A 15,677-nucleotide genomic window follows, 5' to 3' on the forward strand; every position below is an offset into this window, starting at 1 on the left:
TTGTAAAATAAGTTCATAGTGTTTTTCAATATTTCAATTTAATCTTCTCTATGTTTATAAAATCATATTTACTTGGTCAATAATGTTAACATATTCTAAAAAAGGATTAGTTAAGGTGCTTCTATGCATCATTTTCAAACGAGATTCTTGTCTTTAAGCAGTATTTTTCTCGCTCAAAATGGAAGGAAAGTCCAAAAAGGAAATTCCGCTGCTCAGACGGTGAACAAAATTTGCAGTGTGTATGGCGATGATGCCTTAGGAGAAAGCACCCTCCATAAGTGGTTTGCCCGGTTCAGAACCGGAAATTTTGACTTGGAAGACGCAAAGTGCTCGGGTTGTCCTTCAACTGTTGATGATGACCAAATTCAAGCATTGGTTACAGATAACCCTCACTCTATGACACAGGATATCGCAAAAACACTTAATATATCATGCATGGGTCTCAAATCATTTGGGGCTGTGGGATGTGTTTCTCTCAATTTGACAGAAAAGAATTTATTGGACCACATATCCATTAGCGGTTCCCTATCCCTGTGATCCCCCACCCACCATATTCACCAGACCTTGCCCCAACAGATTTTCACTTATTTCGGGTCCTTCAAAACTCTTACTTAACAAGAAACACTTTAATTTGCTGGAGGATTGCAAAACACACATAGAGGAGTTCATTGCACAAAAATCTGAGAAGTTCTGGGAGGACGGAATTAAAAAATTACCTGAAAGATGGCAACGTGTAACAGATCAAAATGGGTCATATATTATTAATTAAAAATATTTACAAGAATCTGAAGTTTTTATTGAAACCACCAGTAAAAAATGCTACGAACTTATTTTACAACCTGGGCCCTGTTTCACAATGAAGGCTAATAGTATTAGTTCATAGTACAAGTGTAGAAACTAGTGTGATAATAATATTAATACTTATTTTTTTCATGATAGGGATGACTATTAGTGATATTATAGGAATTAAAAAATACTAAAGTACAAGTTACTATTATACAAATCAGTGTAATTGAATTAAGATAAATCTACATGACTAGTAGTATTAGTTTGTACTTTATTATGTAACAGGGTTTTGATATATATCAAATATGAAAATAATTTTGTGATTTACCATTTTTTTTCTTTTCTCGAGAGTTTTAAAATATTTTATCATAATATTGATTTATATTTCATCTTGGTATCTTAAATTGTCCATTTGCAATTTTATTGTTTTTGAATAGATTTATGCACTAGAGTGGAGGTACTTGATCTGACACATGACCTATCTTGTCCCTTCAAACTTCAGTTTGATGATACCAGATGGTCAGAACATCTGGGTTCTTTAAAACCTATCGGACTGGCTATTCTTCTCAACACATGTAATATGGCTACCCAGGAGCACTATGTTCAGTTCTGCTCTCACGTTACTTGTGAGGCACTTTATAATGAAGACCTCGTCCCTGTTACAAACCGGAGGTAAAGCTGTTTAAATATATTGAAATCGTAATCAATGCATCTTGTCCTGCAAGCTTTTTGATTATTTATTTTAAATTTATTTATCTGTTTACTAACATTCAGTTTATTTTATCTTTTCCTTTCAATTTTATATTTTTAAATTAAATTTTGTTTTAATCATAGTTTTAATATTTTCAATAAGAATACATCTTTACTTGTTTGATGGTTGTTCATAAATATATTTCAAACCTTATATTTTTGTTATTATTTCTTATGAGATGGTAAAGGAAGGTATTTAAATAGTTGATTCTATATTCATTGATAAAAGTCCAGGATGGTAAGAGTTCAAGGCAGACATAATTTCAGGCATTCTATATGAACTAAGAACAAGGAAGAGACGTCTGTGTGTTCCCAGATAAAAATATATTATCAAGGAATAATGGTATTAGGGAATCGGAGAGACTATTAAGAATGATGTTATGGAAGTCTCTAAAACTTGGCCATGGAAGATGAAGTAAAAAGTTAAGATTGAATATAGAAAGTGAAAATCATTATTTTTTCAGAAGACCAGAAGGAGAAGAGTATCGATATTGAGAGGCAGGTGGAGATATAGGTGATTGGAAATGATATTACTAACAACTGAAGTGATTATCTACATTTATAAATTCCAAATGAGTAGTAAGGTAGACAATGGCAAGAGGTAGCCTGCTGAATAGATGAGGCATAGCAGATTACAGAGTATTCCCAGAAGTTTACAGTGTTCTTTAGAAATGTATCCTAAGCTATTATCCATGTGCATCTGATTTACATTACAGCATTCTTAATAATATTTTAGTAATATTAATATAATATTTTATTATTCTTATGTAAATATAATTTCTCTAATTATAACTCCTTTAGAAACCTCATTATCTACTTTCTCCTTGGTTTTCGAGGCTCTCTGAAATTCATTTACCTGAAATCCCCCTCCACCCTACCATTTCTAATGTTAATTCTTCCTCAAAACTTAGTAAATTCCTCCTTCAATCTTTTCAAATATTTACCCATGATAACCTTTATGGTATTAAGAATTACTATAACCTTTGAAAAGTATTACAATTCCTTAGTATTCTACATAACTTTATCCTATATTCTTTTAGTGAAGCCTCTTTATTAAAATATCTATTGTCAAAGTAAAAAAAGAAAACACTGGACAATTAATGTACCTCATTCCACCCTAAACCATTCCTCATATCGCATAGCTTTAAAGTTTTATATAGCCAGGCACATCACCTTCCATGGTCAGTTTTATTTTTTTCTCTTGATTCCCTCGGCCATGGCTTTTTTAACACTTTAGTGATCTCAATACCCTTATACTTTTTTACCCTAAAACATTATTTCAAGAAGAAAGGAGGTGTTCTTTACACTAGATTTAGGTAAACTTTCTTTTGTTCTTTATTGAGACACAGTCCCTAAAATTCTACCTAATTCTAACTTTTATCCCCCTCAACTTTATCTCACCATTGAAAGTGAAATAAAGTACTCATTCACCTTTCTTCATCTTCTTGTCATAAGAAATACTGATTGCTCCTTGTCCACTGACTAGTATCCAAAACCAATATGTGCCAAGGATGTGACTTATTTGTGGAATTTTGGAAGAAATCTCTGGTGTTCAATCGGTGTCCAAACTATTATGCAGCTTCCTCTTTTTTTTTTTTTTTTTCTTTTTTTTTAGTCTTAAAGGACTACTCTTTCTTATATAATGTAATTATTTAAAGTTATTTTTATCCTTGAAATAATTGTGTTTGTTATTTTTTCTCAGATAAAAATATTTGATTATTTTGTTTTTTATTTACTATTGTTTTCTATGATGGTATTGATTTCATTATTTGTCAATGAGTGATTACTTATAAAGTAAATACCAATAAGTATTTAATGACTATTTTATTTTTAGCTATATTAAAAATAAAAAAGGAATATGATAAGGTAACTACCATTTAACAAAGTAATTAGCTTTTTATAATTTCAGCAACTGTCAATTTTCTTAGAAACTAGCATAATTTAATTAGATCCATTTTTTCACTATTATTTTTATTATTATTTTAAAAATCCATTAATTTTTAATTTTTGTTTTTTCAATGGTGCAGTCTTTCGAAAAGGTATGATATTAATTAACAGTTCTCAAAAAAATTGTCTTGTTTTGTTGCTTACTGCATGTACAGTCAACATATTAAATATACATATTAAGTAGTAATGTTTTTTACAATTTGGACTCACTGTTTCTTGTATTTATTTAATTATTAGTGAAGTTGAACGTTATTATTGGAGGCATGTAAGAAAACTTTCTATTATTCTAGCTGACTAATGATACCTTCATTTTTTTTTGTAGTTTCATCAGCATAGAGATTGATGAATTGTTATATTATTTAATTGGCATGTTAAAATATTTGATAGTTAATGTATTGACTTTAATACTGTTTGAACTTTTAATATTTCTCAAAATGATTAATGGGATTTTTTTATTTGATTTGTTTTTAGTATATTATGCAATTCGATTCAGTTGGTATTTTTGCATTCCTCCTTTTCTTTTGTTTTTCACCTTATACTGTGTAACTTAATAAACTCATTTGCAAGTAAACAGTCCAGTATAACTTGCTTATACAGTATAAAGAGGTTCCCAAGAAAACCTCAGACATAAGGGCCAACATTAAGAGGAAAGATTTGTAATCCTCATCCATTTATGTGTCTTTAAAAGCAACCTTGGCTATAGTAAACATTACCTAAATTTATGTGAATATTGATGTTATTTTAGAAGATGTTTGTGAAAATGGAAAAGAATAAAGCCTGAGGGATCATATTCTGGTTGGCTCTTAAATCATGATAAATAAAATCCTGAATGATAGTGACATAGGTCAGAATATCCTGTCAATGAACGACAATGATTACTAGAAATTTGAGGAAAGAAACCGTTATTAAAACTAGTTAGCCACAGGGATACTGCCATAACCTTAAAAATTCTGAGATAATTTTACTGGCCAAAAGTCTTCCAAATTTTAAAGTCATGATCTTGAATATGTTGTAGAAAAATGAACAATTAAAAGTATTCTTTTTATTTATTTATTTATTTTTTTTTTTTAAGAACTCATATTTAGATATGTATGTATATATTTGGATGTTGTTTATAATAAATTCAATTTTTATTAGTAGTTATATAGGTTTTGATATTCAAACCTCCAATAATGTACTATGTGTTTACAATCCCGTCATGAGATGAAGAGAAGTCTACTTGGTAATGCGGAAACTAGGGTATTAGAAATGAATTCTTTTGGTCCCCTCATGATTTTTATATGCGAGTTATTCTATAATAGTTTTGTAGTTAAGTATTATTGCTAGTAGGTTGGTAGCATTTCTTCAATAGACTAAATACTTATCTTCTTTTGACTCATTTTCTAATATTTCTCTTAATGTTGTTGTAAGTTGAAGTAAGTCTGATTTCTGATATCTCATTTAGTTGCCACGTTTTTTTGTCTTTATTTTTAGAAGTTAATTTGATTGAGAGCGAACTCAGATTAGCAATAATGAACTTAGATATGGCCTGTAGGTGTTACATTGATTTCAAAAAGAATTTTTTTAATTTATAGAACGAGATGGTTAATCACCCATAGATAATAAATAATTTATAATTCAAACCTTTGATTCTTTTACTTGGAAAGTTTTTAAGAAGTTCTGAATAATCACTTATTTATGTTTCTTGGAGTTCTGACCACAGATTTCAAATTTTTAACGTCCCATTTTTTCCCAGAAACATGGAAAAAAATTGTGAAGTACTCCTAGCATTAATCTTTATTCATCTCTCTTCTTTATACATCAATCTACACCACATTAAGTAGAAATAAATTCTTTAAATTTTTTAATCTATTTTTTTTTCTAATTTAATCTAATTACTATTCTTTATATCTCAGAGTATCGCTTAGGAGAAACCTCACTTTGTCTAATAAAGTTTAGTTAATAATGACCAGAAAAGGATCTTGGTAAAAAGGTTTGGAGAAGTTCTGAATTTTCCTCATTTATGTTTTTAAGAGTGCTGATATCGAATTTCAACTTTGTGGCCCTGGATAATTTCTAGAAATATAAAAAAATAATGCAAAATTAATATTCATTTTTTCTTTTTTGCTTATGATTTGGAAACCATTTTTGTTCTATATATTATCTTATACTAAATTAAAGAAAAGAAAATTACCTTTTAAGTTTTATGATTTTTTTGTGTAGTCTCTTCGTTGAGATGAATTATATTCCAGTCCAATGGGGACCAGAAAGATTTACTGTTTTAGAGTAGTTCTAAAAATTGATCAATTATGTTTTTTTGGAATGCTGATTCCACTTATAATTTTCTTTTTATAATTTCCTCTTTGTAACCCCAAATTTTTCAGTCGTTCCCTGTTTTACTGGACTACATTCCGTCTTATAGTTTAAGTATGTGCTCATTTCAAAACAAAAATCGAAATTTTAGGTAATTTTCTCTTCTTTAATTTATTATGAATACATGGTTTTCAAGTTAAAAGCAAAATATCCAACAAAAAAAATTAAAATAATTCTACTTTTTTTTTTTTATTGTTTGGTAAAATTTGAAGTCAAAACGTTGAAATTCATAATTATTACCCTTGAAAAACATAAATGAGTAAATTTTCAGAACTTTCCTCCAAGATCCTTTTCAGATTCTCATTTAATTAAGCACCATTATTCTAAGCTTGATTGCTCCTAAACGATACCCTGAACATGAAGTGTTATTGAGAAAAAGATTGTATTTGATCTTGTTTAATTTAGTAAAGATTGATGTTGCTAAAAAAATGCAGTTTTCATACTATAGGAAAAAAAAACGAAAAAAGATTTTTTGCATTTTTTTTTTACATTTCTCGGTAAGATTGGAGGCAACATACTTGAAATTTATTATCTGCCTATCTAATTAATCCCTCTATTTAACTCCTATGATGAAATCAAAAAGTTTATGATTGAAGTAAGTTTGACTTAGATGAAGCATGACTCCCTTTATCATGGTGCTCCCAGGCATATTAGGTGAATTAAAAAAAAAAAAAATCAATTGTTATAAACTCATATTACATACACTTTTTATTTAAATATGGTTAAATCGAGTTATTTCAATGTAACTTAATACCATATCTAACTGACTAGTTTTTTGGTAGATTGCTAATACCTGTCTTTCCTATTAGTATTAACAGATTTTAGTTTTATTTCCTTGCCAACCGTGAAGAAGTTGATAAGTATAGTTAATTAGCTAACGAGTTATAAAATTCTTTATATGGATTTAAACATTAAGTTTTATTGTGATTTCAGATGCCTTTGTGAGCTGGCGAAACAAATTGGCTTTACTGAAAATGCTAAAAATAGTTTTTATTTATTGGAGCAACTTTCTACATTTCGTCATGTGGTGAGCTTATCTTAAGCTTCCATTTTTGATCTTATTTGTGATAACCTGAGAAAAACAATTTTAATTATAACAGAACTTTTATTTTTTTTTTTTTTGTAATAATTGGAATAAAATAATTTTAAGATTGATATTCAATTTCTTGTTTACATTTATTTATTGCAATAGTTATTTAACTTAATAGTAGTATTAAAGCTCTCTATTCTTTTTTAAGTTTTTATTCAATTTCCATTTATTAAAAATATTGCAAGATTTCAGTTCTTCAGAGAATTATTCATGTCTTCCTGAGATTTAAGAAAACACCGTGTACATATGTATAAAGAGAAATGAGGATTAAACTGGGTTAGAAAAGATAGACCAATTAGGATTTCTTTCTGTATAGTTCTGAACATATTTTGACCTAAAAGGCATCAGGTTCAAATAAATTATCTTATATTTCAATTTGTTGAACCTGGTGATTGTAGAGGTAGTTAATCACAATTAAAAAATTTCTTATTGAGCCTTTGTGTGTAGTAGTTTATTAGACTCCTATCAGATATGTTATTTTTCTCCTGTTCATCGTAAGAATTTTCTCACTGCTTCTTTAAGTACCTTAAAAATATATATATTACAGTTATGATGTTATAAATTTTTTTGAAAAAAATATTCTATTTTAAATGGCTGGGGTTTTTAGGCTATTTAGGTATAAAATTTAAACACTCGAGCTCTCTTAAGCCAGATCTAGTCGTATCTTGCCTTTATACCTGACACCACAGATTAACCTGCTTTATTGTTCCCATAATTATGCATATCACAGTTGATGTTAATTAAAAAATTGTTAAGAAAGAGTTACTTATTGGCTGTAGTGACATATGTATTATTTAATACGTACAATCATATGGTATTATGTACTCCATAGCCAGAAGCCTCACGTAACCAATTGGTTAGAAATTTTAAAATTCTAACATCATTGCTCGATAAAAAATATCCTAGAAAAGGTCTGGAAGGTTCGAATCGGGAATGAAATTTGAAAAACTCTTGATTCTAATGTTGATTTAAGTCTTCATGGAAAAGAAATATATGGTTTGGCTAGTAAAATAGAAAACATGACAGGACTAGTATAAGTGATAACTGAAGATCTGTGATCTAGCAGTGGGTTGAAATGCAATTATCTTGGTCAAATTGATGTTTGCTTAAAACCAAAGCCAGCTTGTTCTGTTGATATGGAGCATTGAGATCTAATGCCTTTTAGCATCCAGGAATGTATAGGAGAAATATAAAATAAAATATACCTCCATGTTGTATTTTGTTTTTCATTTTTCTTTATATTGTATATATATGTGTGTGTGGATGGTAGTTTTTGTTTCTTTATACTTTTTCTTGTAGCAACCAGAAACAGTACGGAAGGACATTAAATTTGCAAGATCTCTCGCTCTTGCAACAAAACTAAAATTACCGTTTCCTCATATGGTTGCTGTTGTGACAGTTGAAGCTGCTGCTCCTAATTCTCTGCAGATGTTTTCACAAGCTACAGGTGATATAGCTTTAGACTCATGTGTTGACTTTTGGGATGGAAATACTCTCAGAACCCTCACTTCTTCAGACAGGTTTCTATTTATAATGATTTGTAGTTTAGATGTAGCTATATTATTTTTGTTCTATGTAGAGTCAGTTTTGCAATTCTTTTATAAAATATATAAAATAGAGCATTGATTTATTAATTCACAATTAAAAATTTAATAAACATGAAAATTTTTTTAAATATTTATTTATTGCTATTTACAACTGTACATTATAATACATTTAGTAAATCTGATCTAAGTTAAATTGGGGTGTTACAGGCGTGTAGAGAAACTACCCATTGGTAGCACTGTAATGACATTAGCTGGTCTCGTGGCCATCTTCTTTTCAGGAGATTGTCAGGAATGGAAGAGGATGCAAGATTAGAAACTAGGGGGTTTGAGTGGTTAGAGAGTTTATAATGGAAGGAGTGATATCTGGTTCGGGCTAGATCGGTTACATAGGGAACATTAAGGTCTTTATGTATGATTTTATTTGTGACAAAGTAAGGAGCATTGAGGATTTTACAAAGGATTTTGGATTGTAAGGATTGAATACGAGAGGAATTCAAAGGTTTAGCGGAGCCCCAAAGCTCAACTCCATATGTCCAAATTGGCCTTATTACAGTCATGTAGATCAGTCTTTTGTAATGTGTTGGAAGTTTAGACCATTTGTCTATTAAGTGCCGTAATAGTCGAAATCGACGTGCAGTTTCCTGTCTTTTCAGTCTGGTCTGAGGATTCCAGGTTAATCGTTTGTCCAAATGTAGTCCAAGATAGCAGGATTTGCTGTTGGACAGGGGTAAGAGTAACATCATTAAATGAAACTGTAGGGCAGTCAGTAGGTTTATAACAAAGGGTAAAGGTGATTTGATGGGATTTGTTGGAATTTATGAAAAATTTAAAAATAAATAAGGATGGTAAGATGGAAGGAAGTAAATGTGAACCGCTACAAGTCATGAAGGGCCAGAGATTCAGTACTTTCTAAGGAAGCACTGTTTTTAGAACAATGGTTATACAGAGAGATAATTTTTTCAAGAATATGCTCAATCATGTGATTGTTCAAATAAAAAAAAGTAAAAGTACTATAGAGAAAGATTTTTTTAAAAATCCTGTTTGCTGTTTCAATGAGCATAAATCCTATCTGATATTAATAGCAATCTAATTTTACATTGATATACTGAGTTTTAATCAAAATTACTCAAAAAAAATGTGAAAAATTTAATTTATAAAGTTGCACTTTCAGTTAGTTGATTTTAATAATAAAGTTGCTGTTACATCCTAGGGATACACTTATCCTAAATATGTTTTACAGTTTCCTACAAATTTTCGTTTTGAGCTAGGCTGTTCACAGACTATTTTGTGGGTCTTGGTTATCCGGACTCAAAGGACCTCAAAACGTGTATTTCAATTGAAAACTGGAATTAAAAATTTCTCACAGTTGCAATACTTCCCCTTAGTGTATCTTCACTTATCATATATAGGTAAGTGAAAGTAAAAATGCAATGTTTGTTACTTTTTTTTTTTTGTCGAATGCAGCTTTTAGTTGAATCTTGACTAAATAACCTTTAAAAAAAAAATCATTGAAATCTATTATTAGCTAAGTTATGGCATATTAGCCATTTCACCCTCATCTATTAAAGTTTTGTGGTACAATGTGTATTTGTTCTCTCAAAATTTCATTTACTCTGTGTAATAACTTGAGGACTACATACACTTTAATCAAAAGCTAGTAATTTATTTACACTTTTACTTATTTATGTACAGGATATATAATATTGGGAAGTATTATAATTTTGAAAAATTTCACATGTTTAAATACACATTTTAAGATATTCTGAATCCAGTCTTAGGAATATTCTGTGTGTACATGGTCAGCCTAGTTCAAATACGAAATGTACAAAACTGAAATTACTTATTGAAGGTATAAGTATGTGCCTGGAATGTAACAGCAATTTTTTCAAAAGAGCCGCTTTATATTATGCATTTAACACTTTTTTGATTTTATCCAAAATGGCTTTAACTATTTTAATTAAACTCATTATACCAATCTAAAATGAAATGATATTTAATATCTGTTGTCTTAATTTCATTGAAATAGCTCAAATTAAATATGTAGCTTCTTATAAAGTATTTTAAATTTTGATTGTTTGGAATAATTGTCTCTCATCGACAGTAATAAAAAATGGATAAATTTAAACTTTAAAAAAATTTGATATTCAGTTGTCGTTTTATCTCTTATTAAAATTGCCTCTAGTTATGCTAAAAATATAAATAAAAATCTGGTGCAGTGTGCACAAAACACAGCTTTCATTTACCATCTTATTTTAAGTTTAAATTTTTTCTTTCATTTATAGTGAAGTGAAAGTATAAAACTGACTATTATCATTACAACCATGAAAAAATTCATTTATCAATATATTTTTTTCAATGCAGTTTCCTCATTCCTCATTCTATGATTTCACTTCTTAGGTATTAATTTTTCTAGGATCTTTGGCTTCCCAACAGTTGTAATATAGATTTATATTACTACTATTATTTCCAGAACATTGATTTCAACCTATCTGGGCCAGTTAATTTTTTTTTTTGTTCTTACAGTTGCTAGAAAGATATGAACAATTCACAAAAAAATGCTTAAGTGGATCACATTTTTAATATTCAGTCATTGTAATTGTCACAACTTTCTGGAAATAATAATGATAAGAAATATGGAAAATGCTTTTTGATTTTTTATATTATTATATTATATTTGATATTGTATGTTGTCATGATACCGTAAAATGTATGTATATATTTATATATATATGTTTTTTTTTTTAGTTGATTAGTACATTCTGAACTTAAAAACTACTAAAATTATGTGGTTTTCCTACATAAAGTTAAATCTAGTTTGTAGAAAACTACATTGTTTCATTTTCCTTATAAACCCTTATTATATGGTTTTAAGTTAATTTTATTTTTTATTCAATCAAGTCATGAATATAATGATTCATGAATGGATAAAATGTTTAGTAATAAGATATAAGTTTCATCAGAATTATTTTCAATGCCCAGTTTTAAAATGACTATAAATAATTCCTATCACTTTGTTTTTGCATTTCTTTATTCTTCTTAGTAAGATAGCTTATTACTATTTTTTCAAATATGTCGGATGCTTACCGAATCAGTTACTAAAGCTCATTAAGGTTTGGATAAGATATCTTTTTTGACTTGAAAATGAAGATATGACCCATTTTTCTTAACAACTTTATTTATCTAATAATTTTTCACTTTTCTTTAAGAGTTACGATGGTCATTGTGCATGTTAAGGCATAAGATTGACAGGTTGACATTAATGGACCTACGAAATAAATCTTGACCTTCTCACTCTGGTTACCTGTATGATAACCCATTATTTTTGTCCTAGTTGGAATCCATCAGGAAGTTTATCCCCAAATAACATAAAAAAATTTCATTATTTTAGCTTAGAAATTGTATCTAGTAGAAATATTATTGTATCATCTATTTTACTTAATTTATTATTGTCTAATTTACCTCTATTTTTAGGAAAAAGATCCTTGACTTTTACCAGAGAACTAGTTTGACTGCTTACTGTACAGCTTTTGCATACAGACCCCTTGGCAGACCTATCAATTCTGATATGACAAAAATCTATATGGAATTGCCAGCTGATAGTCATTTACTATATCTCAAAAATAGAAGCCCTACTCCAATTGAAAGGTCTTTACGCCAAACTTCAGGTATATTTTTATGTATCTCAATAACAAGCAATCATTTCTATATTTCTAAATTTTTGAGCTAATTAGAATAAAAAAATAATAATAATAAAGACTTAGCGAATACCACCATTCACTCTCTACATAATACTGTCCAGGGACGCCTGTCCAAACCCAAATCTACCCGATCAGTCTTCACGCATTCATCCCATCTAAGCTTCGGCCTACCCCTCAGTTCAGTGTTTATTAGAATTTTAGTAATCCATTCTTTACTAAGCCCTATAACCTTCCATGCCCATCTTATTTGTGGCAACGTCATAACCTGAATTGTATTTACTGGTTGCAGTTCCCTCAATTTTTTTTTGTATAGCCTTCTAAATTCTCCAGTCAACTTGTCCTTTTTTGGTCTGAATACTTTACATTATAATTTATTTTCAAAAACCTTAATATGCTGTTATTCCCTCAGTGTAAGATGCCATGTTTCGCATCAGTTAGAACAGTAGTAAGAATAGTAGTTTTTTAAATTCTAAGTTTAACATTTCTGGGCAGAAGGCGTGAGCAATTTCAAAATTGAAAAATAACAATCATTACTCACCTTTAACCTGGCTTAAGTGGTAAAATACCCTAGTAACTAGGTCTCAAAATAAATTTTAATATTAAATAAAATTTTATATGTTGATTAATTTAAAGTTTTTGTTTTAGTGGATTGCTTGACTACTGAAGAGGTAGCTGAAGAAGTAAATGATATTGAAGGTTGCTTTGAAATGCAATGTAATCAAATATTTCTTGGAATGGTCACTATGCAATATCAGGCTCAGATTGAAATGGTAAAATTATATTCATCATTTTCTAGTTAATACATTTTGGCAAATATTAGTATCCTTTCTTAATGATTGTTAAATAGGTTCATTTAATTGAGCAACTTGAAAGAGCTTGCATCAGATTTGTTCATTTTAGTAAGGAAAATGAGTTGAGATCTCGGGTATTTTCTGAAAAAATGGGTTTGGAAAGTGGCTGGAACTGCCATATATCTCTTTTGAGCAGGTAATTTATTTTCATTTTTTAGTATTTTCTTTTTATACAGATATTTATTATAATTTTTTTAATATACTATTGTAGTCTAGAAAAATAAATATATTTTTTTAATTGGAATGATGAGTGATTTTTAATTAAATAATTGCATTGTCATTGTTGTCTGATGTATTTAATTTTATTTCTCAGGTGATGGCTTTTTTTTTTTAACACAAAATAAAGAGGATTATCAATTTTTAATCTACTAAAACAGTGTTTTGTGACTTATTTTGTCTTTTAACGGCTTATTGTGATTGTTGATTTGTGATTAACCCCATGTTGTGTGTGTTATGTTATCCAAATAACAGCGAGGAATCAAAGGAAGAACTTCTCGATGTTGATCTGAAAGAAGACGATTGGGAGAGGAGCGATGCACATGCTCCACTCCTCGGTGCAAATCTGTGGTATGAAATATTATTGTTTTTTAAATGTTTTATTTTTCATTTATGTTGCATCCAGGGCTTACAATCACTATTAATGGAACATTACTTTGGTATAAAAAATAATGATGATTTTTATGAAGTATTTATAAATTAAACAGTTATATATTTATTGGATTTGTATGATAATTTGATTGATGCTCACTCATTCCTCAGAAATGTGGGTGAGTAATCCTTTCATGTGAGAATTTAAATATCCACCAGCTCATCTTATGCATTTCTTGATTTCATTACCAACCAACTATATTTATTTAGTTTAGTCTAAAGTTTTTTTTTTTTTTAATGGGGGTCATGGTAGCAGTGTGATAACGCGCCAGTCTACCAACCTGTAGGTTACGAGATCGAGTCCCCGACCCTACTCGGGATTTTTTCAAGCATATAAGTATGCAATACTCACTCACAACCTCCCCCTGGGCATTTATGAGGCCTGTAAGCCAATGGGTGGCACTCACAAAAATAGGCGTGGGAGTGACGAATCCTCCCTATGAAAACATTGTCATGAGACGTGTGATGTATTTCCTAAGTACTTCGCGTGAGGCCTTGGACCTCTATGGTCTGTCGCGCCAATAATAATAATAATAAAGTTTTTTAAAGTCCTGTATAACCTACGTGATCAAATTGTAATCTTAAATCATTATGTTTCGCCTTGGATACTCTATAATCTTTATTTGATTCAAAAATATGATATTCCTATTTTCTATATTTTTATATTAGTTACAACCATAAAAAAAAGTACTATCTATTAACTTGAATGGTCTATTCCAGATAGGTGCATTTCAATATATATTTTATTATATCTATCAGAAGATACAAAATTGGATTATATCACATTAAATTTTTAAAACTTTACTCTCACAAGATAGTCTTCCACCATAGTTTGATTTATAACACAATTTTTGCTTGTTTTAGCCATCATAAGATTAGACAGGTGACCATTTTTGCCTTGTTGCTGCTCTTATTCACAACTTAAAGATGGGGGGACTAGTTCACTTTTAAATTGAAAAAGATGGTTTCGCATGTTCAGTTGTAGGAGTGGGATTTCAAAAGCCAATATCAATAAATTTTTGTCCAATTAAAAATAATTAAGATGATAAATATATAGTTTTTTGATGTATGTATGTATTTTCAAAAATTAATGTATTTCTTAAGTGTATCAATTATATACACACATTAAAAAAAAAACTTCATATTTCTGATTTTAAAGGCTGATTATGATCAACATGTTTGTTTTTGGTTTGTACACTGTACGCTGGGACTATTTATCTTGAAATAATCCCTTTAGAATCAGAAGAGGAGGGAATGATTGCTCATTTGTCTTGGGGCTGCTTTACCAGAATTGCCTCCTTTCAACTTGAAATAAGTTTTCAATTATAAATCTAGATAGTAAATCCTAATAACACCTTAGATTTTTTTTTAACATACACTTCTTGGCATTAACAAAGATCCTTTTCTTATTCTGGTCAAAGATAATGGTTCATTCGAATGAAAAAGCTAGGCACAGAGAAGGCTGGAGGATCCGATACATTCTAGCAATGCTCCGAATAGTTGAGTCCACTGTTCATGATACTCTCCAACGATTCTATGAAACAAGTAGCTAATCAATTTATATGATCGAGAGTATTGAGAGTCCCAAGGTATTGAGAAATCCCCATTAAGCTGCCTCTGAGGTTTGATACATGCTCCTAAAGGTGTGGAATACTCATCTCAGCTTGAACATCGTACGGCAGAGAGTAAAGAACCATGGATTTAAGCCAGGCTCCACACCATGGGACACTGACAATATCCTGGGAAGATATTGTAGAGAAAGATGATTATTTGCTGACCGGGGATTGGGAATGGTATTTTCTACCTTGTCTCTCTACGACTCTGTCCATAGTGAGTGTTATGATAATGCATTTAGCCAAACCCCTAATAATCAACTATTCTTTACGATCAGGTTATCTTTAAAAACAAACATATAGTAAGAATAGTAGTTTTTTAAATTCTAAGTTTAACATTTCTGGGCAGAAGGCGTGAGCAATTTCAAAATTGAAAAATAACAATCATTACTCAC

At 29.7% G+C, this 15,677-nt stretch overlaps 1 protein-coding gene across 5 annotated transcripts in view; it reads left to right on the forward strand.

Annotated features, from left to right (window-relative positions):
- The window catches only part of l(2)k05819 (transmembrane protein 94-like protein l(2)k05819), a 38,106-nt gene that overhangs the window by 11,750 nt on the left and 10,679 nt on the right, over nucleotides 1-15,677 (forward strand). For 3 of the 5 annotated variants that reach the window (XM_067045337.1, XM_067045340.1, XM_067045341.1), the window contains exons 12-17: nucleotides 1,224-1,458; nucleotides 6,769-6,862; nucleotides 8,225-8,445; nucleotides 11,944-12,137; nucleotides 12,816-12,940; nucleotides 13,018-13,157. In XM_067045337.1, coding sequence (XP_066901438.1) covers nucleotides 1,224-1,458; nucleotides 6,769-6,862; nucleotides 8,225-8,445; nucleotides 11,944-12,137; nucleotides 12,816-12,940; nucleotides 13,018-13,157 — 1,009 coding nt within the window. Of the gene's footprint in view, nucleotides 1-1,223; nucleotides 1,459-6,768; nucleotides 6,863-8,224; nucleotides 8,446-11,943; nucleotides 12,138-12,815; nucleotides 12,941-13,017; nucleotides 13,158-13,492; nucleotides 13,589-15,677 lie in introns of all 5 variants that reach the window. The other 2 variants (XM_014423265.3, XM_067045335.1) reach the window with 1 other exon arrangement.

This window comes from Halyomorpha halys, unplaced genomic scaffold, assembly GCF_000696795.3.
Source record: "Halyomorpha halys isolate HHAL.00 unplaced genomic scaffold, Hhal_1.1 Scaffold413.1, whole genome shotgun sequence".
Lineage (NCBI taxonomy): Eukaryota > Metazoa > Arthropoda > Insecta > Hemiptera > Pentatomidae > Halyomorpha > Halyomorpha halys.